General features: G+C 39.1%; 2 protein-coding genes across 3 annotated transcripts; both read right to left on the bottom strand.

The window, feature by feature from the left end:
- Positions 1 to 558: 558 nt before the first annotated feature.
- fbxw11b (F-box and WD repeat domain containing 11b) lies at positions 559 to 17,250 on the bottom strand. 2 transcript variants are annotated; one of them, XM_053241410.1, is made up of 13 exons: positions 17,119 to 17,250; positions 12,031 to 12,093; positions 10,806 to 11,025; positions 9,508 to 9,694; positions 8,249 to 8,339; positions 6,808 to 6,945; positions 6,031 to 6,149; positions 5,599 to 5,848; positions 3,921 to 4,039; positions 3,617 to 3,727; positions 1,976 to 2,054; positions 1,605 to 1,769; positions 559 to 1,469 (listed from the first exon to the last, which is right to left on the bottom strand). In XM_053241410.1, the coding sequence occupies exons 1-12, from the start codon at positions 17,155 to 17,157 to the stop codon at positions 1,608 to 1,610; spliced, it is 1,578 nt and encodes a 525-aa protein (XP_053097385.1). In that variant the 5' UTR covers positions 17,158 to 17,250; the 3' UTR covers positions 559 to 1,469; positions 1,605 to 1,607. The 2 variants fall into 2 exon arrangements, with proteins under 2 accessions (XP_053097385.1, XP_053097386.1); XM_053241411.1 differs by lacking the exon at positions 12,031 to 12,093 and having other exon boundaries at positions 17,119 to 17,206.
- A 1,498-nt stretch (positions 17,251 to 18,748) lies between these two features.
- On the bottom strand, positions 18,749 to 26,295 carry etf1b (eukaryotic translation termination factor 1b). Its single transcript, XM_026943941.3, has 11 exons — positions 26,186 to 26,295; positions 25,579 to 25,688; positions 24,224 to 24,399; positions 23,737 to 23,876; positions 22,800 to 22,938; positions 22,512 to 22,702; positions 22,298 to 22,427; positions 21,745 to 21,918; positions 21,488 to 21,552; positions 20,800 to 20,947; positions 18,749 to 19,846 (listed from the first exon to the last, which is right to left on the bottom strand). Exons 2-11 carry the CDS (start codon positions 25,662 to 25,664, stop codon positions 19,764 to 19,766), a joined length of 1,332 nt encoding a protein of 443 aa, XP_026799742.1. The 5' UTR covers positions 25,665 to 25,688; positions 26,186 to 26,295; the 3' UTR covers positions 18,749 to 19,763.
- Positions 26,296 to 27,315: the final 1,020 nt, after the last annotated feature.

Here is a 27,315-nt window from a genome sequence, read left to right on the forward strand (position 1 = left end):
ATAATCAGATTATTCCTCATGCAAACCATTAATCTAACATCATTAGCGTTTCTACATGCACATCTGCGCAAACATAAAAACAAGAAAACAAAACAAAAAAACAAAAAAATGAACAAAATTTTTCATTGTATGTAATTGCAAAAGTGAACAAAAATCACTCAGAATTGTTCCAGCGTGAAGAAAGTATAGCTGAAACCTAAATATTCTCCCCACTGGCCTAAAATCAGTCTGTGAACAGGTTAAAAATAAATACATGTTTCGGATGGCTCGTATGTAAAGAACGTTTACAGACATTCTTTTATTTCCTTCGAACCAGTTTCTAACTAAAGAGGAGAGCACTGAACGCTGGAGCAGTTATTTGTTTCTGTTCCTGTACAGAAATGAAAAATCATTTCTAGCCCCTGGTGGAAGAGTTGGGGTTTGCAAGTCAGGCATAAGAGGGTGCTGGACATTGCCAACAGCTTTAATTAATTTAATTTAATACTTCCGTATAGAGCTTCGGTAAAGTATCACTCTCACACATGCAAATACACAAAGAATGCAAACACTGCCAGTGTGTTAACACTCCTTCACAGTCAAGTACTTTATTCTTATTAATAATAATAATGTTTTTTGTCCTTTAAAAAATCTTTTCAATATACAACACCATTTTAGACAAGACATTTCTGTTTACAACTAAACTGCGATCAGTTAGGGGTCATTCGGAACCTAGACGAGCAGACAGAGAAAGGGACCAAGACAGAAGAAGAGATAAGAGAGAGAAAGCTAGAGCTAGCGAAAGACGTGGAAGGGAACGGAGCGACAGACTGGAGAGGAATCTGAAAAGAAGAAAACTACAGGTATTAGTACATCACTACAAAGGAAACATAACAAAGCTGATCTCCCAAATTTAAAAAAAAAAAAAAAAAGGAAAATAACAAAATAAAAAAACAAAACAATAAAAGACAGAAAAGGGGCTTGACCATCTTTTACAGTCCCATCATTCATTCATGCAAACAGTCCTCACGGAAGATTCACTTCCACTGTTTTCTTTTTTTTTTTCTTGTTTTTTTTTTCCACCAAAAAGAAATAAAATATCAAGAGATAAATAGTCCTTGGGCCCGGAGGCGGGGCTAGGGCAGCTGTCAGGCCGGATGTGGGGGCGGAGCAATGAGCTCGTCCTCAGTGGCGTCCCTCTCTCCATCTTCTCCTCCTCCTCCTCAGCACAGAGCAAGCTCGGTGTGCGTTTTCGCATGTGTGAGTGTGTGGGTGTGTGTGTGTGCATGTGTGTGTTCAAGAGGGGCTCAGAAGTTAAAAAAGAAAAAAAAGAGAGAGAAGAAGAAGAGTAAAAGAGAGAGAGGAAGGTGAGGGGAGGACAGGGGTGGCGTTCCTCGACCTCTGATCCTGGCACACTTAACCACAGAGACTCGGTCATCAGGACAGTCCCCGCGCACACACACTCACACACTCCGCAAGCTTCCAGGGCCACCCTGTCCAAACACAAACACACACATACACACGTAAGTGTAATGCAGTAGGGCAAGAGTCTATTTATCTCTATTAGTATCAGACAGCTGAAGGCACAGTGTGTGTGTGTGTGTGTGTGTGTGTGTGTGTTCCATTACCTGCTATCTGGATATGTACGTATACGTGCGCGATGGCGACCGCCCTTCCATTTGTCCGTTAGACGACACGTTCAAGAAATCCCAGATGAGGATGGTGTCGTCATGGGAACTGCTGATGATCTGGAACTCGTCAAATTGCAGCCGGAACACACGGCCTGAGTGCTCCTACACACACACACACACACACACACACACACACACACATTTATCCATCTTAGTTCAAGTAGCTGTCTCTGTTCTGCACTTTGATGAGGAGTTCATCACTTAGCAGATGAGGACATATAGGTCACGGATGAGAAAAAAAGATAGTATGAGTGTATGAGAGTGTGTGTGTGTGTGTGTCCCCGTCCGTCCGTCCTAAGGTGACTCACCACCAGTGTTCGCAGACACAGAGTGCTGGCTGGAGCTCGTGGATCCAAGGCAGCCTGCAGGTCCCATACTTTAATTTTTCTGCACAAAACACACACAAATCTCAGCATCTCGTATACAGACATTTCTGAAAACTAAAAAAAAAAAAAAAAAAAAAAAAACCTTTACACACAAAAAATGCAAAAGTACAGAAAATATTTTTACTTAATTTTTTTCTGTAACTCATTTTCACATACAAAATAAATGCTAAATTTAACACAATTTAAGAAGCAATTAATCCCAAAATGCCAGTTTTGTTCATAATTTAATTATAAAATTAAATTCTTTCCAATGAAACTGCATTGCATAAATGTTATAAAACATATTTGATTTAATATAGTTGTTGATCAGTCATTTAATCGATGTTTCTCCCATAAATGTGTGTGTATCACATTTATATACGTCCTTACCATAACACTGACCTAATGACTTAAAATCTATTTTGTTCCGAAGCCAAATTTTGTTTCCATGGAAATACAAGACACAGAAAGAGTCGGAAACTTACACTAAAGTTACCCTGGATTTCTTGAAAAAGGTCTATCATATTTTCATATTCAAGATTTTCCGGATGTCCCTAATGTAGAGCCAAGTTTCATGTCTGCCATTTGCTCCTTCTCATCAGCGCAGCTACGACCCTAACGCAGCTAACGAGTAACAGATACGTCTATTGTATTCTCATTGCACTTAATTTATTCCACTTAAATCAAACTTGCCTAAATTAAGTTGACAGCTGTTGCTGGTGTCTCGTTTTTATAACCTTTCTCTTGTAATGTGTTAGCAATTTACCTGAGCTTCATCACAAGCATGTAAATGCGTCTCGAGCAATTTGACACTGAATAAATGATAAATAAACTCGACTTGAATAGAAGTCCTGCAGTAATGTCACACAGACATGCTGACGTGGCTTACGAAAACAGTGCGAGTTACCGAAGTATGGAGAACAGGACTCACTATTTCCCATACAACATTTTATTGTCATTAAAATGGTAGAATTGGGGCTGGACGTGACTCAGATGATACACTACGCTTAATACTGACTAATGGTGCTTTTTTTTTTTTTTTTTTTAAATTACAAAATCGCTTATTTAGAGCCCGTCGATGTAATCTGAGGAAGTGTATACGGATATTCTGCACATTTTATGCATTTTATGAAAAGTCTGAATGAGATAGATTTCTATTACTTGTTAGCTATGTTAATTTCATCCTGTGTGAATACAGAAGCAAGATTTAAACACCACGCACATCTTGGCTGGTTGACTACATTTCAGGGAACACTAAATTTGATTTTTCACCAAAATACTGAAAGCGTTTTAGCTGTTTATTGAGTCCAAACTCATCATCTTGTTAAATAACATTCATGATGTTAAAATGGGAGTGACAGAGGAAAGTAAATATTAAAACGTGCAGTTCAAGGGGGGAATAAACGATCAGGATTATTAAATACTTATAAATGAAAAAAGAAAACAGGGCTCTGAGAAGAGGGAGCCATTTAAAATTAATAAAAGTTGAATGTGTTCATAATGGATCTGCGCTTTCTCTTAAGTCTCACTGAATGTCTAGTCATCATATTAATCTGGATGCATCGTTCTCTGGATGATTCTCACCCGTCATAAGCGCCACTGACGATCCTCTTGTTGTCGAAGCGAATGCAGCGCACCAGCTCCTCGTGCCCTTCCAAAACCCGCAAACAGGCACCACACTCGATATCCCATAGCCTGGGGACAAAAGCGGAGAGAAGGACGAATATTAAATTCACTCCTGAGCAAGCACAGCCAGTGCTTTTCAGCCGAACATGATTTCATTACACACAAATTGACAGGGAGAGATAGACAGCCAGATTGAACACTGAACATAATAAGCCATTTATTTGCGATAGCCACATTTTCCATCACACACACACACACACACCTGATGGTGTTGTCCGAGGAGCCGCTAACCACGAGCCGGTCTCTGTACTGAAGGCAGGCGATTCCTCGCTTGTGGCCGTTCAGAGTGCGTACAAACTCACAGGTACTCGTGCTCCACACCTACAGATACAGCAAGTCGAACCTTTACCCACTGATGACCTCGCGTCATTGACCTACATTTTTAAATTCTTAAAACAGTGACAAGACGCTGCACTCAATGCCTTATGCAATGCTGGATCATGTGAAACATGTGCGCGCACACACACACACACACACACACACACACTCCCGGACTGCCCAGCCTCATTATTTGCGGAATGTTTTCAGAGGATGGAAGCGCTGTGTTTTTTTTTCCCCTATGCAGGACGATTTGGCGGGTTTCCCAGGGCCGTGCGTTCCTGGAATCCCGACTGGCTGAAAAATCCAGAGTCTGGGAGACACAAGGGCAGGAGACGGAGAGTGATTCCAGCCGAGGTGAACCGATACGCCACAGTCTGGCAGGACTGAACTCTGGAGAGTCTCAGTGGACTCAGGATCATAAATTCAGCTGCTGTACAGTGCCCTCTGCTGGATGTCAAGCATATGACCACAAAAAAAAAAAAAAAAAAAAAAAAAAAAAAAAAAACTGCTGTCTGTTCTCTTATGCGTCAATAGTGGAGTCTAGATTTTCGGTTCTTAAAAAAAAAAAAAAAAAATGCAAAACACAGCCTCAAAAATAAAAATATGGATTTTTAGAGACGGACAGTTTCGAACTTATGTATTAGACTTGATATTGATGAGACAGTGCAGCTAATAAACACACACCCTGCTCTTTATTATTAGGGTTTAACATTTGAAATCCTCATGAAATGGCTTCGGAGCTGTGATTTGATTCTGTATGTTGACACATTCCCTTTTGAAACAAGACGTCAGAGCGGTGGCGTGTAGAAATGATTAACTTATTTACACAACAGCTAACAGCATTCGATATACACCACACCCTCGTTCAATCTGAACAAACCTGACAGTAGATGAGTGAAGGAACTAAATATAGAGATATACAAGAAATGACAGGCAGAGAAGCCACATCTCCCTCGCTGGCACTGACACAGAGGCCACACTTCCCTTACAGGATATTATCAAGAGCTTTATCTCTACTGCTAACACACTGCTGAGGTAGAGCAAGACCCTCCCCAGGGCAGGTAATACATGATTAAACTGAAATCAGGAATATCTCCAGGAATACTCTCACACTAAAGGATAGGAAAAAGGAAAAAAAAAAAACTCTGAAAGAAATCACAAATTGTTCTGGGGCACTTTAAAACTTTAACAAATTTATTTCTGGCTCCTTCCCACTTCAGTGCTTCTCTGTGCATGTCATATCCTGTAAAGGAGGCGTGGCCTCTGTGTCACTGCCAGGGGAGGAGGTGTGGCTTCTGTATTAGTCAATTCCAGTAAAGGAGGCGAGTCCCCTGTGCAGTTCAGCCTCTTTTACTGGAACTTACTTTCTGCACATTACTGAAACAAATTGTTTTGAATGGCTCTAAATCATATTTCATTTTTAAAGTATTTGGTAGATGGCACTACTGATTATGAATTTCAATTCTAATACAAAACATACTGACTTCTTCACAGCTAAATGCTAATCAAGTTCCTTCCTTACAGCAGATTTAGATTAAAGAAGTGCTCGTGGTGCTCACCTTAATGGTGCGGTCCCCAGAGGCAGAGACGATGTACTTGTCATCAAAGTCGACCACGTTGACGGCGGCCCTGTGACCTACAAGCACGCGGCGCAGGCTGATATCAGTAGGCGAGGCCATGTCCCACACAGCGATGGAGCGGTCTTTGGAGCAGGTCACCATCAGGCCGTTACAGAAGCGCAGGTGCAGCACGGCCTCGTTGTGGTGGATCAGAGTGTTCAGCACCTCGCCCGAGTTCACGTCCCACACTCTGTGCGCAAGAGAGACGGAGAGAGGCGAAATGAGCACTGCTCATGTATCTCATACTACACCACAGCTGGCCATGAAGGTGAAGTGAAAAAGAAGGGTAGGAAAAGGACAGAAGTGAAACAGACAGACAGAGAAGAAGAAACAAAGGGCGGACTATTGTGGGAGAGAGAAAAAAAAACAAACCTGACGGTGGAATCTGAGGAGCCGGTAACGATGACTCGCTCATCGTACTGCAGACACAGCACTGACCCTGTGTGTCCTGTCAGAATCTTCAAACACTCCAAAGACTGCTTATCCCAAATCTGAACACACACACACACACACACACACACACACACACACACACACACACACACACACACACAAACATTTTAACAATTCATCCAAATCTACGTTTTTCCTTGGTTAAAATCCACGTGCAGCTGTACCTACTCGGACCGCACACTAGATGTATGGACTATTTTCTGGCGTAACATAAAAATGAACGCAATGCTAGACTAATTCGTTAGCTAGCTGTAACCAGCTAATGAATGCAAATAATCCTGAATTTACCAAACTAGCTAGCGTTACCTAGATACGTTTTCAGTTCAGTTCATTTAATTTTTTTCCTCCCACTTTGTAGCTTGAACACATGGGGGTAGAAAATGACATAATTCCGAACTCAGACTTCCTGCATCCGAGCTAAGACAAATGCAGCAATAATATACATTTATTAAAGGGTAGAGACTGATGAAAATGATGCGACATTCGTTCATGCAACCCATGTACCCTATAAGGTCGACTTGGTGAAGCAGCGCTGACATAGTAAAGGAAACGCTACTGTTTCAGAAGTATTACACAGACAAGGATGGTGAATTTCCACATTTTCATCTGAACGGGTCTGAAATTTCAATGTGGTGGCAGCCGAAGCAAAATAATCTATGATCGGAATATTATTAGAGGCAGGATTCTGTAACGCACCTTGATGGAGTTGTCCCGGAGGCCGCTGATGATCTTGTCATCGTCGTACTGGAGGCAGTAGACTCCTTTACTGTTCTCAGACCTGCACTGGATCCTCTGAAGGTTGTGCCGTCCACAGCGCCAGTTTGCCTCAATGGTCTGGGAACAGGAAATTATTAATGTACTTATTAATACAGTACTGCAGTTATTATATTAATACTTTTATAACAGCAGCTATTTGGGAGTTCACACTAAATATTTTATATTTTCTCTCGTATCTTTTTGTAAATTTAACTAACCCTGGCAGTTTTTAATAACTGACATTTATTTCTTTTTTTAATTTTTAATGCTTAAGGCTTATTTACACTTCTGCACAGACACACACAGACACACACAGACACACACAGACACACACAGACACACACAGACACACACAGACACACACAGACACACACAGAAAAATGGAAAATGGGTAAGCGTAGCTCACGAAGGCACGCACAGGACGTGATTATTATTTATTTCCGTGTTTACCCACCCACTACGCTTTCTAATGGACTCAATTAGTCTCAAATACTCACCAAACAAATAAACAAATTAATCATTTAAACAGTTAAGAGATGTTTTTTAATGATATTTGCCTGGTGGCAAAAATGCAATTAAGAAAAACTATGGTATTGAAAATGCAAACAAATAAATAATAAAAAAAAAATAATAATAAATAAAAAGTTAAATAAATGAACTAGAATGAACTAAATGAATAAAAACACATTAATTAAAAAAGGAATTAACAAATACATAACATTAAATGAATGAATATTAATAAATAATCAAACAAAACAAAATAAATAAATAATTAAGAGTGTATGAATGACTAAACTAAACAGAAATCAGCAAAATAAATAAGTTGAAATAAATGAATTATATAAATGAACTGATACAAATGAAATAAAATTGTAATAACTAGTGTTTAAATGAATGAATAAACAAAAGATAGCAAAATAAATACATGTAAACAAACAAATAAAATTATAAGTTATAAGTAAATGAATACACAAGTATGCTATTTAATTAATTAATTAATTCATAAGAAAGTGCTTCTTGCAGCTATTAATTCTGAGTCGTGTCAGGTTCATCAAGGCCAATACTACAGACACCAGACTACTCTTTTTTCCAGAAAGAAAAACTAACATGGAGGAATGCTAATAATTAAGTGGTCAGGTCGACTTTGGGCTCAAGCCTGCAGGCAAAAAAAATGTTCTACTTTTTCTTTAGAGAATTAAGTCAAATGAAGCATATTTCAGGTTAATGCTGCTACAGAATGTCCTACATGACAGCAAACCTAACTAATTATATATGCTGTGTTTCCTGACATCATATTTACATTCCATCCACACAGAATCCGTCACACTAGAAGTGAAAAAAAAAAGTGAGAAAGTGTTTTACGCCCTCATCCTGCACTCACCTCGATGTCCTGAATGATTTTGGGGTAAAGAGATCGGTAGTAGGAGTTCGGAGGGACTTCTGTAGTGCGGTTCTTGAATAAGTACTTCTCCCTGTAAGAGAGAAACACATTCATGTTCTCGGTAAAGCGTCCTCCAAGTCACAAAAGGTCACAAACAACTACGTCAACACGCCAGCTTTTCAGGTGAACCCGTGTCTGAAAGTGAAAACCACAACACAGAGATGCATTTACGTAGAAATAAAACCATCTGACTCAGCTGCAGCTCAGAGGGTAGAGTTCACCTGTACTCAGAAAAAAAGGCTCCAGTTTGGAATCTGTATTTATTAAGAAACACAGTGTTTACAATTTTGATAAAAGATTTAGTAGAAATCAATAATAATGAAAATGAATATAGTGGAAGCCAATTTCAAAATGAATTTATGACACAGTTACTATAATAAATGGAATCCTTTCAAGCATGTAAAAACATATCCATATTCTTTAGATTTTTTAAATAATCTGTGTAAGAACACAATATGTGAAAAGGATTTAAAATTATATATAGAGTTTTTTTTTTATTATTCTTTTCACATATTGTGTTCTTGAAAAAATACCTGAAAAAATAATAATAATAAAAAAAAAAACTTTCAATTTGTTTAATATATATACACTATATATTCTTGATATGTAAAAAATGTACACATTTAAGGACTGCCACATGAGGCAGCTGATTTCAGGGGTAAATAGTCTTTTAATCGTCAATTTAAAAAATAAATAAATAAAATTAATAAATATATATATATATATATATATATATAGTCTTTGGTGTTCATTACAGTATAGAACAAAAATATTTCTTTATTTAATTTGCGACTTAGTGTAGAAGTGTAGAAGTTTGTACATCTAGACCAGAGGCATGTTGCATCACAAACAACCTCAAGAGAAAAAGAAATCAAGATTTTTTTGTTAAACTGCAGTAATTTGGAGGTGATTTCCACCTTCATTTCCCTAAAAACAGCTATAAATTGACTGTACATAAGAGTGAACACGATGCATGCAATGGTTAAAGATTCCCAGGTTTTCCTGTACTTAAATTTCAAACAGGTAAACTGAAGCACTTTAAGCAGCTTGATTCATTTGCACACTATCTGTAACTCCGTTATTACCTCACACGCTCCACAGAGATACTGAAGGCTACTTTAACTCAATCTCAATCTCATGGTATGTGACATTTGTAGATGTGTTTAGTGAATTAGAAAGAGTGTCTGGTGATGCCTCACCACTGGTGTCTCTCAGAGAGGCCTTTCCAGAGCGGGTCGGTTCGCACCATGCGCTCGATCAGCTTCTTCCACAGCATTCCCTCTGAAATGACGCGCTGCCACTCCTTACACACCAGCTCAGCCGAACACAGCGAGCGCGCGTCCAGGAACGACAGGATGTTCTCCGCTATGTGGTCCAGACCCTGAGCTGCATCACACACACACACACACACACACACAGAGGTAACACAGGTATGAAACTCTGGCTTGGTTAATCTTCAGCCATACATTCTCTTTACACTTATTAAAGCTTAATTACACTTGCTTTTACCTTCTTGTACACATACACAAGATGGCTGCCAGATGTATCCCATTTGGATCATTTGGAGCGTCACTTCAGAAGTTAACGCTACACATCCGCGTGATGTAACACCACTGTAAATAGTGGCATCAGTATAGCACCATGTGACTCTGCATTCACAAGTAACATCGTGTCTCATATCGCATACGTACGTACTACTCTAGACAGTCATTGAGTACTAACACTAACCAGTTTTCCTATTACAGATAGCGTTTGAATTTTACAAACCTCACGAACCTGTCGCCTTCAAACCTACCGAAAGTCTGTTTCGAGTACCAGAGATCTTTTCTAGATCTTCTGGATAAATAAAAACTTTTGAATGTACACTGAGGGATTTTGACGCAGTTCATGACGATAATCACGCCGACAGCAGAAAGAAAGACAGAGCTCATCAGTGTGTTTAACGTCGTTGTGCAAGAAATCGCTAAATATCTAGTCGATGTTGCTTGAAATTCTCTGGATGTAAGCAATACCGCTCATGTCACCAAAAAAACAAACAAAAAAAAAACAACACAAGGGGAAAAAAAAAAAATTTCAATATCTATTCATATTTAACACTATAAAAATAAAAACAATGACATGATATCATCATATTGTCCAGGTCTAGTAGGCACTGTGTAATCAGAGACCAGTTTATCACCGGAAAGGTACGAACAGATTTTAGAAGTTCTGCTAAATGTGTGTGCATGTTTACACAGGGCACAGGGCGATAATAATAGAAGAAAGAGAAGTGAAAGTCACACCCAAAACAGACCTCAAACAGATAAATGTCTCTCCATGACACACGAGACACGAGACAATCGAAACCTAAAATCTCCTGAATTCTTTTTCTTATTTTATTTTTGCCTTCACAATTGTAAATGCATGAGGTCAAAATCTTAGTAGAATAAAATCCATATACAAGGTGCTTCAAGTGTGTGTGTGTGTGTGTGTGTGAGTGTGTGTGTATGCTATATACCTGGCAGCGCCGTGATGAAGTCCCTCTGGAGCATGGGTTTGAGGTAGGAGTTGATGTGGCCGTGCTGATAGTGACACATGCGTGATATCAGATGCTCCACAAACTCCACCTGGTCAGCCTCGGACCACTGGTCAAACAGCTGGATGCACACGTCCTTCTCCTTCTCGTAGTTGCCCTCCGACGGCCGCTTCCTCGAGGCCGACAGCGGGCCGTTAGTGATCTGATTCACCGGGAAAAGACTGTTTTTAATGCTGGTCTGCGGACGACTCCTGCTTACATTCATCCCTCTATTTTTGTTATTACTGTGTATTACTGTGTTATTCCAAGTTCTCTGACCTGCATGACTCATATTATTCATTAGCTAGCCAACCAGGCACGTTAACCGCACTAACGTGATGCCTGGTCACATATTTTGGTTGCCAGGTAACTGACTAGCCTAAAAAGGGATTCCTAAAATGATGTAATAATGCATGGTGATTTAGTTAGCTGCATAACATCTCTTTATAGCTGCTATAACATACGTATATATATAAACATAAGTGATAACAGGTACTAACTTGTTTCACAGACATAAAACTGGAAGAAAAAAAAAAGTGTCACCTGTTATGCAATAAAAATCGTAATCATTGGCGTATTACTGCGGTGTAAGAGGAATAAAACACTTCAGAACATGCTGTTACTGGAAAAGAATCAACTTTGATGACTTCATCACACCACCCTGGGTCGTGTTTTATTCCTCTTAAACCGGAGCAACTGGCAACTTTTACAATCTTATGAACTAAAGAACGAGATGGCCATACTTTTTATCCATTTATAGTTACATTTAATGTGGTAGAATGTCTCTAAAACAAGTTCAATCCTGTTCTCACTTACATTATGACTCTCCTGTTTGGCTTCTGTGCTCATATTCATCATTTATTCTTCGGGGAAAATGCTTTAAAATGCACGTTTTATTCCTTTGTTAACATTCCACAACAATTAATAGGACGTGTAGTTCTTTAATAAATAAAATTATGTTACTGTTGGCAAACTGCTGTGGTGTAAGGAGAATAAAACACTTGTTTTAAAACAGAATGTGGCGTCATAAGAAAATAATCAACTTGAGGGTGGTAACAGTAACGTCAGGCCACATCACACCACACCACGTTTTCTCTCTTGTGCAGTTTATAACAATAATATCAGATTATTCATAATTACAGTGATACAGATAAGAGGTCAGCCTCACCTTAAATACTGTGGTGGTCTTTGGGGAAATCTCTCCAGTATGGGAGTCCATAACTGAGGTGTTCTGGAGGAGAATATATTACAAAAAAAAAAAAGAAAATAACATTATTTTTTATTTTTCTTAAAAATCTCAAAGTTACCAGTCAGCCCCTGCCCTGCTGTATAACTCTTTACATCTGAATTTATATTAATGCGCTCATTTATGCTAATACTTTGTCGTTTCCATAGAAACACCTCATTCGCAGGCAGGTATCATCTCATCTGTAAGGAGGTGTTTATTTAACATTTACGGAAGGAGTCTCTAGCGTCAAAGATTTGTAAAGATAAAGCCGTAACTTCAGAGGAGCTTTGCAGTTTCTCTGTAACTGTTTGTTTTTTTTTTTCATCTTATTAACTTCAAGAGAGAGGGGAAAAAAGAGAGGCTGGTGAGGGAACGGTGTTTATAGCTGCTATAACATAAGTGAGAACAGGAACTAACTTGGTTCACGTACATTAAATGTATCTATAATCGGATAAAAAGAATGACTTGTAGTTCTTTAACAAGTAACGCTCGATCCTGAGTGTTTTATTCCTTACTCATGTTACATCTGTCATTGCTACTCTCAATAATATGACAGGGTGCGGCTCGTTTTGCCCTCATGCCACTTTTGTGGACACGAAAGACAACAGAAGCTTGTAGGTGTGGGTGTGGAAGATGGAAGTAGAGGGCGGAGCCTACAGCTACACACAGGACAGAGAAAGCAAAAGGCTGTCTGTCTCCGTGCCACATGGTGGGCCACAGAACAGTTAAGACTTGATTCCTGTTTTTCTTTTTTTTTTTTTCTTTTCGGAGACAGCAGCTGAAAAAGCACAATGCTGACCAAAACATGACCAGTATTTTCCCTCCTGCGTGCATCAGACAGCGCACGAGCCATTTCAACTTTCCATTCAGTCATGTAGTGACAAACTTCCTCTTTTTTTTTTAGTCACCTCAAGCCACAACAATGAGTAAAAACGATGATCTCGGCAGCAGATCCTTCCTTTTGTTATTGATTCTGTGTGTGTCTATGTGTAAATTTAAATATACATTTGTGTTCTTAAATGTCCGATGCCCTTACCCCAACTGAGCATGCTTTTCACTTACTGAAGACAAAACCGAAGGCAGAAAAACCCACAAACAAGCAGCAACTGAAGGCGGCTGAGGTAAAGACCTGACAAAGCATTTTACGGGAGGAAACTCAGCACTTGGTGATGTACATGGCTTCCAGACTTCAGTCAGTCACCGACTCCAAAGGATTTGCATCCAAGTATTAAAGATAATCCTAATATTTAGGATTATGTTAATTTGTCTAAACACTTTTGAGCTTGTGAAAATGGAGGGACTCTGTAAAAAATGGATGTAATTGCTAAACAGTTAATGCAATATTTCTGTTAAACCCACTGAATTATAGCTGAAAGTCTACACTTTAATCACATCCTGACTGCTTCATTTCAAATCCTTTGTGGTGATGTAGAGAGACAAAATTACCAAAATCGTGTCACTGTCCAAATACTTATGGACCTGACCCATATATATTTTCCCCCGTCTACATGTTGCTCTATTTTCATTTTGGTTAACGTGTCGTTCGACCCCTCTGTTAAAGAGAGTGATGCAGCAGCGCTTTAGTCCTTTAGTGGTCAGTACACTCGGCTCAAACAGATCAGCTTCCAAAGCTGCAGCATTCACGCTGCCATTGCGCTCGTCTTCTCCTCGATCGCTAACTAGCCGAGCCGAACCGAACCGAGCCTCTGCCGTAACTCGTACAGGCGTCGTATATCTGCAGTGCATTCTGGGACTCCGAGCCTAGAGTTTGCGCCATCGCCTCCACTACTCCTGCGCTGGATTTCTCATTAAAATGACGTCGCTGGAACGCGGTGCGTGGGGAAAGAAGTTTTGTTTTTAAGCGCTGTGATGTCAGCACAACACACGAGCTCACAGAAATAACCAAAATGCAGCACAAACCAACAAATTAGTGCCAGAATCACTAAACAAAATCACAGACACTTCAGTACAAACATATTTAATGTGTTACAGAGGAGCTCATTAAAGCCTCAGCTGCCCAAAAAACAGGCAACACTACGCACTATATTCTTAAACCACATGCTATGTACTTGGCAATCTAGTAGCAGAGGCGATGTCTCAAATGGCTCATATTTTTACACTAAAAACAAATCACCACATCACAGAGCTGCATCTTAAACTTTTCCTCCTCGAATCTAATCGGTTTGTAACACGGCGACGTCCTCACAAGCTTCATAATTCAGAAAGCAAACTCCTATACACAGAAACACATCCTCGGTTCTGCCCATCGAGACGAACCTAACGACGGCTACTCCGCAGCATGAATGCTGTAGCCATGGCAACAGGAAGCAAAGCCCACCGACGGCAGAGATGCTCCGCATTGTAACACGCCGGCATTGCAGCACGGACAACGTGGCAGAAAAGCATCAGATGGAAAAGGAAAAACACGCCAGATATCATAAAGACAGGAGCAGAGACAGGAAGAGGGGTCTATAGATAAGATATGAACCAAGAGGAGATATTTTATAGATATTGATTCTGATTCAGTACAAATGCAAGTGAATGAAAAGTCTGAAAGCATGCATGTAATAATTCCTGTGTGATTTAAATGATAAATGATAAATGGATGGTGTTGTGGAGAAAAACCTGTCGATAAACAGCCAAAAATGATGAAAAACCTTTTTTTTTTTATCTGTCAGTATTACACTCAGACATTCTGACTTGAAGAAAGCGTGAACATATCTCACAGAAATGACATGGATATATTTTTAATCAGCCTACGTTTGAAATATTTAACAAAATGCAGTGGTAAATGCGGCCGTTCTGCAGAAAGACGTCTAAACCCTCACTAGCTAAGAGTCTGAGGATTTAATCAAGACGTTGGATAGTTACGTGCCGCAGAAAAACGGACACAAATGTACACAATTCAGCCTGAAATCTGAAAATGGCTGACAAAATGTCCGCTCCTGCGCCATCACATCATCATACAAACCGGTACAGGCGACAATCCTGCGAGGGCAAAGATTTAAAATGTGTAAATGACCAAAAAATCAGAAACATATCCATCAGAACAAAAGTGTACGAGATGAATGAGACTCAAGTTTAGTGATTTTCACCCCAGATAAATGATGCTGAAAAAAATCAATCAAGCTGAGACCCTTTTCATGTCTCCTCATAACTCTTTATAATTTCTCAATAATGTTGTTTTTCTCATCAGTAGGTTAGCTTTCAGCCTAAACGAAGCTAGAGATAGACATGATGTCTTTCAGTAGCATTGAAATGAGATGAAATATTTTAATTTCCTCTCCAGACTTTACAACTTTACTTCTCATTAAGAAATAAGCAAAAGAGAAATTTCAGTTTGGGGAAAGTGTTTAAGGTCTTAAAACTATTTCTAGTATTAAAAAAAAGTCAAAATTTTTCCATATGAAGGATTTCCAGGGGCCAACCTACATTTATATTCATAATAAATACCCTGAATCTTTAATAAAGACAGGAATTAATCCTTGTTCACCCCAAAATATGCATTTATATCACATTTCTGATGATAAAAGGAAATATTTTAATCAGATACATCAAAATTCTGATAAACTAATAAAGCCATTCATGTGAACTGAAATTATTTGACAATGATTTAACGTTAATCCATTAAATCTAACTTAAAACTGAATAAACAGCCAATAAACGGTTTATTTTAATAATTCGAGACGGGTTTCAGTCATTAAATCAAAATATCAAGGCAAAAAAAAAAGGAGCTAGTTAGCAAAACTAGCAATGCGACCGGTTTGCTGTAAACTAGCTTAGCCAGACATATAACATTACAACCCACACAGTATTAACACATTTATTTTGCATTTTATTAAAAAAATAATTTTAAAATAATGATAAATCAGTGGCGGACGTTATGATGTTAACATCGACGTGCTAGCTTTGCTTTGCTACGCTATGCTAACTTCCTTCTACGCAGTTAGCAAGCTAGGCTAACACCTAGCTAGCAACATCAACCGTGAAGACGAGCAACAAATGACGGATTAATTCATAACTAGAGGTGTAAGTTATGCTTCATATCATTATTGCGAACAAATGATGTGTTTATGAGACACACATCTGTTCACTATGCCTTTAAAAAATCCGAAGAGAGGATATAACTAATAATGGCGCAGTGAACCATAGCTAGCTCAGTTAGCTGAGTCAATGGAAGCGAGGGCCGAATCCCAAATAACTCCGTATTCCCTTTAATCGCGCGCTCTGTACAGGAGCATTTGAGGGCTTTACTGCACCCTATGTAGTGCACTAGATTTCTCATATTGATGTATTTGTAGTTCAGCCTTCATCTTCACTCACGACAAACGTCGCTGCTGTTTTTTTCTCTCCTCCCCCGTACCGTACTGTAAAAATATACTTTAGATATATTTCTTATTTCATTTTGATTAATGTAGCAAGACTTAGGTGACGATTTTATACCATTTTCAAGTGTTTTAATGAAAAATGTAAACAGTTTTTTAAATATTCCCAAAGCCAGGCTATGAAAGCGCAGGGCCCTGCCTAGCTAAACTGATGTAGACTGATCAGGAGTTTAAAAATAAATAAATAAAACCTAATTAATTCAGTAAATGTATCCAAACAGCTCTCTCGAATAGATCATAATAATAAGTATATTATTTATTTGGAAAGCGTATTTACCATAGATACACACACACAGACACACACACAGTAATGAATACTACAATACACTCCAGTCTGTATTGTATCAACCTCACAGTTCAATTCACTAACACTGAGATAAATCAGCTTATTTTTCATTTTATTGTCGAATCTGTTCCAAACTTAATATGTTTTAAAACGTTAAAAGTGTCCTAGAGTTGATGCTAACGCTGTTAGCCGGCCATTTGTCCTATTTCTCCCTGTCCATCTTTTCATACATCCGTGATCCTTAAAAACAAATGTCCTTTATTCCTTCTGTTATAACGACTACAACTGGAACTCTGTCTATTTGTCCGTTTTTTTTTTTTTTTTTTTTAAATTTAAAAAATAAAAAAAAAAACTTACCATGAGCTCTAACGTTTTGTCCTCCATGTCCGGCTCCATATTGTTGTGCCCCCGCGCGCGCCGCAAAAAAAATAAAACATCCAAAAAAAAAAAAAAAGAAAAAAAAGAAAAAAAGAAAAAAAATGGAAACCCAGCCCTGCGTCGGGGGCGCGCACTGCAGCTACGTCATAGCCTGAGAGGAGAAACCGGAAAGGAGGGGGGAGGACGGAGGAGGGGGAGGAGGACGGAGGAGGAGGGGGGGTTGAATAAAATTTAAATATATTAGAATGCAAGCTCTGCATTGGTCGACGACTCCCAAAGAAGGCGGGGTTGAGTTGGCTATCTGCTCCCTGATTGGTTGTTCGTTCCAGGTCTGACGCAGTGAAACAACGCGGAAGAGTTTCATGAGCGAGTGGGCGCGCCGAGTTTCATGGTACATTCCTTCAGCTCGGAGTTAAAAGCCTCTCAACTTGTTATTTAAAAAAAAAAAAAAAAAGTGCTGAAGGACGTACAAGGAAGTGCCTGGTAATAAGAGTAACATAAACAAACTATACTTAAAGGTTGTATGACGAGCTAAAAGGAAAAACACTAAAAAAAAAAAAAAAAAACACCATCAAATAACTAATAATAATAAAAAACAATCAGTTTAACATTAATTATATAGATATTACTCTTATTATTTATATTTATATATATTTACATTTAGGAAAAAAATCTGCATAGCTAAGTAATTCTTCAAGAGTTCACAAAATAAGCAACTATAATATATAAATAAATAACATTTAATTTAATATTAATTATGTATACTATACGTCTTGTTTATATTTATAATTATATATAGTGAAAAATCATTCCAGCTAAAAAAAAAAAAAAAAAAAAAAAAAAAAGCTATATCAAATAATCTAAAAAATTATTATTATTTATATTATTATTAGATTATTTAAAATGTTACTTACATTATTTTGGCCACAAAATACATCATGTCTTATGGGAAGTTCATTTCCTAATGAAAAGTTTACTTAATATTTAAATAATTGTATTAGCTTCTAAAATCAGAGGTAACTGAGTAGTTGTATTTTGTTACTATATTTCAGTATTATTTTGGGGATATTTATACTTTACTTGAGAGAAATAAAAAAAAAAACTTTCACTTTTACTTTTAACTCCTTCCTTTTTTATTTAGACCTTTAAAATACTTGTTACAAAATCTGGAAGTTGTCTTCGTCTCTCTTTCAGCCAGTGACTGTACGCTGTACACCAATCCCACATTTTATTAATATTTTGTTTGCTTTTTTTTCCTTTTAAAGGATCCAATCATATGAATCAATGTAGAAAAAGAATTTTTAAAAAAATCAAGAATTGTGCCAAGTCCTCATCTTATTAATTACTTTAATTTAATTTCAATAATTCTTTAATACTTTTTACTTTTTAAAATACTTGAGTAAAAAAGCAGCAACGTTTTATCTTTCACTTGAGTACTTTATCTATACTTCCACTTAAGTATAATTTCTCAGTAACTTTCCCCACCCGTGTGTACAGCAAATCTTGTGCTGCAATTAGAAGGGGACTTATTTTTAAACGTTAAAAAGGTTCTTAGAAATAAGCTTAGCAAAATGTGATGAACAAAATGAATAGACAAGAAACCAAAAAATGTGCAAACGATGAGAACGTTTAATATCTGTGACCTCGTGTAACAAATGATTTATACAAAATATCAATGGATTAGGCACGGAGATGAGAAAATACAGGAAATACTTGTTAAAATAGAAAGAATCCTTTGTGTGTGTGTGTGTGTGTGTGTGTGTGTGTATTTTCTCATTAGACTCTATAAATGGGGTTTGCCTGCTGCCTAGTGTATCAGAATAAGGACTGAATGAGAGCGATAAGGTCGCATATGTCCTTTTTTTTTTAATTTTAAAACCAAATCCGCCCTTCGATAGACTGGATGTGGAAGGGCAGGAAGTGGAATATGAAAAATCCTCAATTTTAGTCCTTCCAGTGTGATCTGGTGTTCTCATGCGCGAATAATGTCACTAATCCAGCTTGCGGTTTAGGAAATATGAGCTCACAGCTCTTAAATCCAAATCACAGATTAAAACTCCACCCGAGTTCAGAACTGGGTGAACTGCGCAGTCGTGTTTCACCGATTTCAACTTTTCAGGCACTCAAACAGTTTGGGATGTTTCCTAAAGGCTAAAGCGAGACACACTTTGTCTTCAGCAGTACGAAGAGGCGATCCAGCTAGGCGATGGTCCTTCACAGAGATTTAACCGGCTCAGAGATTGATACGCAGCAGAAATGAAAGAAACGCAGGTCTGGACGATGAGCTTGAGGCAGCGGCACACGGTTAATCCCCTCTGCTTTTCATCTACGTTATTAAAAAATGCCACGAACTCATAAAGTAGCAGCAGGAGTCAGTAAAAAAGGAGGCTTGAGAAATGGCGCACGACCGGAGGACTTCCTCATGTGTCCGTACTGTTTCTGTGTGACGTGTTAATGACGTGTCGAGGAGCAAAACACACTCAGCTCCATTCGGTCACTGCGTTTAAGGTCGCTCTTACAAATCGTTCCTCTCGTCGCTGATTCACCATCTTTTCCTTCCCCGTCTGTCTGCAGAGTTGTAAAAGGGGAAATCCTAAATTTCTCCGTTCATCAGTCACGACTACCTAGTAGTCATCCAAGTCGTACAACTCCTCGTCTTCTCCCTGATAGTCCATGCCCTGGAAATCCACCCTGTATCGCAAAATTCCTACAACAGGAGCAAAGACAATGTTCACAGTTTTAAAAAAAATCAGGTCAAAGTCCATCTTGTAACTGAAGCATGCATTTTAAATTCAAATATCACGAGTTAAAATCCCCATAACAAAGCACCCTTAACCCTGAACAGCACCAATCTGCACCTGACTTTTACGTTACTTTGGATAAAAATCATCTTTCAAACACATATATTATTATTTTTCAAAATTCTTTACTAGGGACAGAACGATCCGATACTGGGAATCTGTATCTGGGCTGATCTTCACAGAAATTATTATTGAAAATAAAATTGTATCCCTTCTGTTTAGTTTTTCACTTCATATTTAATTTATTTATTTTAAAAAATAGATTACTTTATATTCCTGATTTTCTTATTACACTGAGATGCATTTAAATATATGGAGAATGCTATATGTAGTTTTTAAATTTTATTTAAAATTAAAAGTACTACAATTTCTGATTACGTCTTAAACGCTGCTGAATTCTCAATTCTGACTGGTCAAAAAGCGCTGATTCGTTTTCTATAAAAGGTTTATATTAATGCGCTCTTTCTAATACGTTATCGTTTCTATAGCAACGGCTCATTCACAGGGATTCGTACAAACGACGTGCCACGTAAACGTATTTAAAAAAGTGTTTTATTTAGAAAAGTCAAATGTATAATGGATTATTTTTTAAAGGAGTCTCCGGTGTTAGCGCTTTGTAAACGTCGGAGGGTAAAACTCTAACTTTTCGGACATCTTCAGGACGAGAGAGTTTGCGCTTTGCGGTTTCCCAGGAACGTGACACGCTGTGAGATTTTTATAAAGAGGAAAAAAAGAGACAGCTGCTCTAGTGTAAGTGAGAAAAGGAAGTGATTTGTCTAGTGGACGTTCCAACACACTCTTCTCTCTTCGTTTTCATGCATTAATTTTTCAGGGAGAAAGTTTCTCCGTTAGCTCTCACCCCCGATCCCGCCGAAGCCCTTCACAAACTGCGAGCCCTCCTGACTTTTGTCCGTCACGATCTCCAGCGTAGCCCCGAATTTCTTGTAGTTGTTGGCGAACCACTCGAGCAGCGGCATGCTCTCTAAGAGCTCGTGCTCCTGCCCTGTCTGAGACACAAAAACACACTCACTCAGCACACACACACACGAGCACTAACAATAACAGCATTGAAGTAAGGACGTCAGGTTGAACACGTAGGCTTCTGTGCTAAAATCCTGAACCCTTAGATTTATACACGAAAAGAAAAGCAGCTTCCACAAACAGACTGATCTGGAGATTACAGCTGATTATAGCTCAGCTCTTAATAATCGCTGTGAGTTCTTTACTAGGGATGTAAATCCACAGTGTTGAAATGAAGCCAATAAATACAGAAAGAAAAAAAAACAGGCATTTATGGCAGCAGTGGATTCCCTGTACAACATTAAATCATAAAACCACCGTAACTGCAGGGATGAGTGAAAAAATCTGGACTTAAATTGCCGAAGGCTTGAACCAATTGGGTGAGACCACTATGTTTATTTTGCTGTTGCTGTCTCCTAGTAATGTATATTTTTCATCTGATTCAGGAACAAATTTGTAAAAATAAATAAATAAATAAATAAAATTCAGCTAATGTATATTAAGGAAAAGGAGAAGAAGAAAGACACCTCTTTGTCTGTGAAGTGAGACTTATCCTTCTCCTGCTCTGGTGTCAAATATAGTGTCTTCTCATCTAACGAGGAAAAAAATAATACACAGCATCAACATCTAATTTATATACAGGATAATTAATAAGTACTGTTTACACACAAAGGTATTGTAATTGCTTTATTAAATGCAATGTTATGAGTAAAGCAGTCAATCAAGTAATGAATTTAAGAGCACTGAAGCAGAGAGAAGTGTGTGTGTGTGTGTGTGTGTTTACCATTTTCAGGCCCACTGCCCTCTGCTCCGTGGCAGCGTAGTACGTAGCGCATGGTGTCCAGGTTCTCGTAGACGATTAGAATCTCCACGGCTCCCATCTCCAGAGCTTTGAGCGTGTCCTCGACTCCGAAACAGTACTTCCCCGTGTCCTGACTGATCTCGTCAAAGTAGCGTCCTAAAAAAAGTCACATGACAGTAAAGGATGTGTATTTTGAGGTTCAACACCAGTCTAAAAAACCATCCAGCTCAAGAGCTCGAGTCGCGACATTTCTGAGCCTCAGAACTATTGTAACCAATCAGATCGCAGTTCCCGACCCGACATCAGGTGCCAGTACAGGACCGCGTATGACTGTTATAACATAAACACAAACTAGCATCATATGCAACAAGCTAACTCACAAAAAAATGTAAAATAAGCAGTGTGTCAGAATGAATTACAACGTCGGAAGTGCGTTTCTGTCCTTTTCTTGTCATCTCATAGCAGTAGTTGACATTTTCAACTTTTTATTTTTGGACAGAATGAAATGCAGTGCACACGCTGTCAGATTTCTTACCTATCAGCTTCTTCTCCTGAATGAATTTGACGTTGGAGAGCACCTCGGCCGACAGTTCGATCGCCTGATTGAATCCGTTCTCTCCTCCATAAGAAATGTCCACCAGTTTCAGCACCTTGGCTTGTAACCTCTGAACAGAGATAAAAGTTTAAAACTCCACACAAATTCAATTTCAAGATGACGGCAAGAACATGAAGGGTCTGAGGGAACGCACCGGGTCGAACATGTCCGACTGGCTGAGCTCGGTTTTAAAGTCGGCTGATCCGGCGAGGACCATCCCGGCTACGTTGACCTTGTCGTTGGAGACGAACAGCTGCACGGCCGTCTCCGCCACCTTCCTCACGTAGTTGTGTCTTTTCTCCATCCTCAGGCGAGCGAATCGCAGGGCGGACTGACCTCCTCGTCCTGAGAGAGAGAGAGAGAGGAACCCGAGCAGATAAGACTGAAGTCTTAGACCTTAAACAGACACAGAAAGAGTTCCACACCCTGCTGAGCATCTTACCGTGCTTTTTCGGCAGGTCCACTGTGAATTTGTGCAGAACCTCTCTCGTGTTGCCTTGCAGAGTTCCGAAGAGAGCGCCACTGCCGTCGATCACGATAAATCCGAACTTGCTGTCGTCCGAGAGCAATGCGGTAAGAGCCTGAGGGGAGACAGTCACAGGTTCAGATGAGGAACCACACCATCATGCCAGGCCTTTACACAAGACCATGAAAGCAATAATCAAACAATCTACTTTAATAATTACTAAATTCTCCATTATCTCAAACCCTGTGAGTCAGCTACGTCATGTTTGGTGTTCGATCATTTTTTACTTATGTGGCGGCGTATTCACCTGCGTAATGCTTAATGTACTACAGCGGACTGAGACAATCAAAACACGTCCAACTCTCTCTCTCTCTCTCTCTCTGTATGTCTCTATCCTCTTTCTACCTTTCTTTATCGCTCTCTGACTCTTTCTTTGTCTCACTCTCTTTCTCTCTATATCCCTCTTTCTGCCTCTCTTTATCTCTTTCCGTCTCTCTCATTATATATTCCTCTTTCTGCCTCTCTTTCTATCTATCTAGATATTTTTGGCTCTCTCCATTGCTCTGTCTCACTCTTTGTCTCTCCATCGAAATATATCTCTCTTTTTACCTCTATCCACCTCCCTTTGCCTCTGTCTAACTCACTCTCTCTCTCTGCCTCTATTTGTTGCTCACTCTCTTTTTCTGCCTCTCTCTGTGGTTGCTGTGCTCTGCCACTATCTCTGTCTGTGCTGTGTCTCCCTCCATCTGTCTCTCTTTCTGCCTTTTTCTCTCTCACTCACTTTTTTGTTTGTCTCTCTCTCTCCATATCTTTTCTCTCTCCGTCTCTCACTCTACCTCTTTCTGTCTGTCTCTTTCTGACTCTCCCTCTCTATCTGTGTCTCTCAGTATCTCTCTCTCTGTCTCTGTCTCACCTCTGTGTGAAACTTGTTGTCGCATAAATACAGGGACGTGTTGATTGGCTTGAACGGCTCAAAGTCGATGTTGACTTTCTTCTCTTTGCCCTCCTCCGTCATGATGGTTCCGCAGTACACCACCAGGCCATTGGGGGGCACTGTAACCGCAACACCAGCAAAAAATGAGAAGACAAAAATAAACACTGAACAGGTGTAAAAAAACACCGCGTAACACAAATTCACACGTTTTGATACATCTGTATTAGGTTAAGAAAAACACACACACACACACACACACACACTCAAACCACCGTCTCTCACTCTCACTAAACTGTTTCACTTCTCATTTGCATGAAGCTAAACGTCGCGTAACTTTGTCATGACCCTTACCCCGCCCACTTTGCTTCGCTAATGGTTACTGCCATTGAAAATGAATGTTGTGTCACTGCTGGTGTGAGCAAAGTGTAATAAATAAACACACACACACACACACACACACACACACCCTTGTTGTAGAGTTTGAGTCTCTGCTGTACTGAAGTGATGGCTCCCAGCACTGACAGTCGGTTCACTCTGCTCTTAATGTTGGACGCCGTGCCGAACTCGTCCGCCAGCATCTTAGCCACACGGGAGATCTGGTCCTTCGGGGGGATGATGAGGGAAATCATACTGGTGCCATTCCTGCAAAACCACACACACACATAACACTCTAAAAAAAGGACAACTTGTCAATCAAATACGCCGTAGCTCACGTTGGGATCACGGCACGTGACCCAAGTCTAATATTCAATCAGCTGTTTTTGGAAATACACTGGATATAGTGTTCATTATATACATTTATACATTTATACTGCAGGGCTGTTAGTACGATGCGTCTTTCTTTAATCAATGAAAGATTGTAATTGTTGGTGAATTGTTGTAGTATAAGAGGAAAAAAAAACACTTCCTCACATGCTGTTATTGGAAAAATAACATCACACCACACCGTCGTTGATTATTTTCCTATTACAGCACGTCACAGAGTGTTGTGTTCCTTAGCTACTATATAAATGTTTCAACTCTACTCCCTTTCTTGAGCTTGATGAAATAACTATTGATCATTTTGGACAAGCTGCTTCTGTGCATGTCTATTCCGCACTATTCTGAAAGGATAATCATGGCATTAGATGTGAATTGCGTATAAATGTTGAGACGCTATCGGGTATTTACTTCTGTGTATGCTGAGGCATGATCAGAATATATGAATCATTTCAATGGTGCTGCTTTCTTGTCATTTCAGAATTCTGCCTTGCTGAAAAAACACAATAAAAACCTTCAGAGAATTTGTAATGGTTTTAATGGTTATAATGGGAATCGTACTGGTTTTAATGGAAACTGTAATGATCCCTGTAGGTCTCTACTGGTAAGTTGTTGCCTTCTACGGGTGGCATGTTATGTCTAGTGGATAGTATAAAGAACCTGTACTGGTAATGGTAATGGTTTTAATGGTTAGCTGATGGTTTGTAATTTGTACTTGTAGTGGAAACCATTACAACTTCTGTGATGGTTTCTATTGTTTTTTGTTTTTTTTCCAGCAGGGTGGTGGTTTGCTTATTTTATTTAACAGACCTTCTACAAGAGCTACATTCACTCCCAAGGCTGCTTTAGGAAAAAAAAATAAGGTGAGTGTGTTGTGGATCTTTGCCACACTGCCACACTAGCTCCAACAGCTGTTAGCAGGCTAGCAGTTAGCCGGCTAGCTGTTAGCCGGCTAGCTGTTAGCAGGCTAGCTGTCAGCATGCGGCCACCTTCGTGTTAGCTGACATTTATTGATAACCCCTTGTTCTGTAATGTCAGTAATAAACCCGTCACTCTGCTTACCCTCTGGCTGCTTCAAGGCTTTTGATCAACTTCTTAATCTTCCAGATTTCCACGTTCCTGTCCGCAGCGCTCGGGTCGTCCGCCATCTTTCCCCCGCGTTCTATCAGGATCTAGCGTGGAAAAAGAGAGCGTTATTCCTACTTTTTTTAAATCCCACCGCATCTCAGACACACCCGCGCCAGGTTGCTGTGCTCCGATTGGTCAGTGCTCTCTAGTCACGTGTTATGTGACGATCGTCTATCCACCAATCACGACGTTGGGGGGGCGTGTCTAGTCCCGAGAAAGCGGTGTGGAAAAACAGCTATAACGCAGTTTTGAAGTTAGAAGGCATACAGCAAGCAGTGGCGCTATTTAGTTAAAGAATAGTAAACGTGTAATAACGACTAAATAACACATGAAAAAGCGTTATAACAACATATCTAAGCAAGGAAGTTAAACCTATCAATACAGTGTAGCTTAGCATAACGGCTAGCGTAGCTTGCCAACTGTTCTTCCTTCATTTCTAAAGAGTAATAGCAGCATTAGCACGCGCCTCACATGTATTTATTAAACTAATTTTAATGTGTAATACGTCTATTTAGAGATAAATCTGTGTAATAACACTTACCGAGTTTCTGTGACGTTTAAGCCGTTAGCAACCGGTTTGTTCTCGCTGCGCGTGGAGGTTCACTAGAGGCTCACGTGCGGCTGGGAGGTGTGTGTGTGGGGGGGGGGATGGGCGGGGCTTATGACTCTATATATGACTTCCTAGAAACGTCACTGTTAGGCAGCGTATTCTGATCGCTCATTGGCTTATTCGGTTGTCTATCAACACAGGGGGCCAATAGAATGAAGCGGAGTTTCACTGCTTGTCATGTCTTTGCCATTGCGCAGCGCGAGATTAGCAAAATGCCTCAGATATCGCTGAGGTAACTGTGTGGGTGTAGAGTTCTCCACTGAAAATCTATAACGACGCCAATAAACAATTATCATGATACCCATTTGTATAATATTTGAATACATAGATTATATAAAAAAATAATAAAATGTATTGTACTAGCTGTATATGGCTGAAATGACAATAAAGCCATTAATCTGCTGCAATCAAAAGGGGTGGCAAATGTGGCATATGGACAACTGACACATATTTACAGAAAATTATGTTCTTATATATAATGTTCTTTTAAATATATAAGAACATGATTTTTGTAAATATGTCAGTTGTCTATATATGTTGTTTATATATATATATATATATATATATATATATATATATATATATATATATATGTATATATATATATATATACAGTTCTGTGCAAAAGTCTTAGGCACATGCAATGAAATGCAGTAGAGCAAAGACACCTACAAAAATAATGAAATTAAATGTTTCTACATTAAAAAAAGCACTATAAAGAACAGCAGACAGTAATAAATGAAACAAAGTCAATATTTGGTGTGACTAATCTTCGCTTTTAAAAATAAATCAGTATCTGAGGTGCAGTGTGTGCAGTTTTATAAGGAAATGAGCTGGAAGTGTTACTGAGCATCTTGCAGAAGCAGCCACAGTTCTTCTGGAGACTTTGACTGTCGACTCGCTTCTTATTTCTGCAGCGAAACCCAGCAGCCTTCATTATGTTTTTATCTGAAAAGTGTCTCTTATGGAATCTGCTGCTTTCTTTACTGACATACAAACATTTTTCTGTAACATTTCATTTTGTGCTGGAAAATTTCATTAATGTTTGGAATCTAAAATGT

This window comes from Pangasianodon hypophthalmus, chromosome 17, assembly GCF_027358585.1.
Source record: "Pangasianodon hypophthalmus isolate fPanHyp1 chromosome 17, fPanHyp1.pri, whole genome shotgun sequence".
Lineage (NCBI taxonomy): Eukaryota > Metazoa > Chordata > Actinopteri > Siluriformes > Pangasiidae > Pangasianodon > Pangasianodon hypophthalmus.

Coding starts and splice junctions, on each gene's coding strand:
- fbxw11b (XM_053241410.1), bottom strand. CDS start 17,157: ATGGAGCCGGACATGGAGGACAAAACGTTAGAGCTCATG. Junction 12,094..17,118: donor ACAAAACGTTAGAGCTCATG/GTAAGTTTTTTT, acceptor ATTCTCCTCCAG/AACACCTCAGTTATGGACTC. Junction 9,695..10,805: donor CTTCATCACGGCGCTGCCAG/GTATATAGCATA, acceptor TGTGTGATGCAG/CTCAGGGTCTGGACCACATA.
- etf1b (XM_026943941.3), bottom strand. CDS start 25,664: ATGGCGGACGACCCGAGCGCTGCGGACAGGAACGTGGAAATCTGGAAG. Junction 22,703..22,799: donor GGACCTGCCGAAAAAGCACG/GTAAGATGCTCA, acceptor TCTCTCTCTCAG/GACGAGGAGGTCAGTCCGCC. Junction 20,948..21,487: donor CTCACTTCACAGACAAAGAG/GTGTCTTTCTTC, acceptor TTTGTGTCTCAG/ACAGGGCAGGAGCACGAGCT.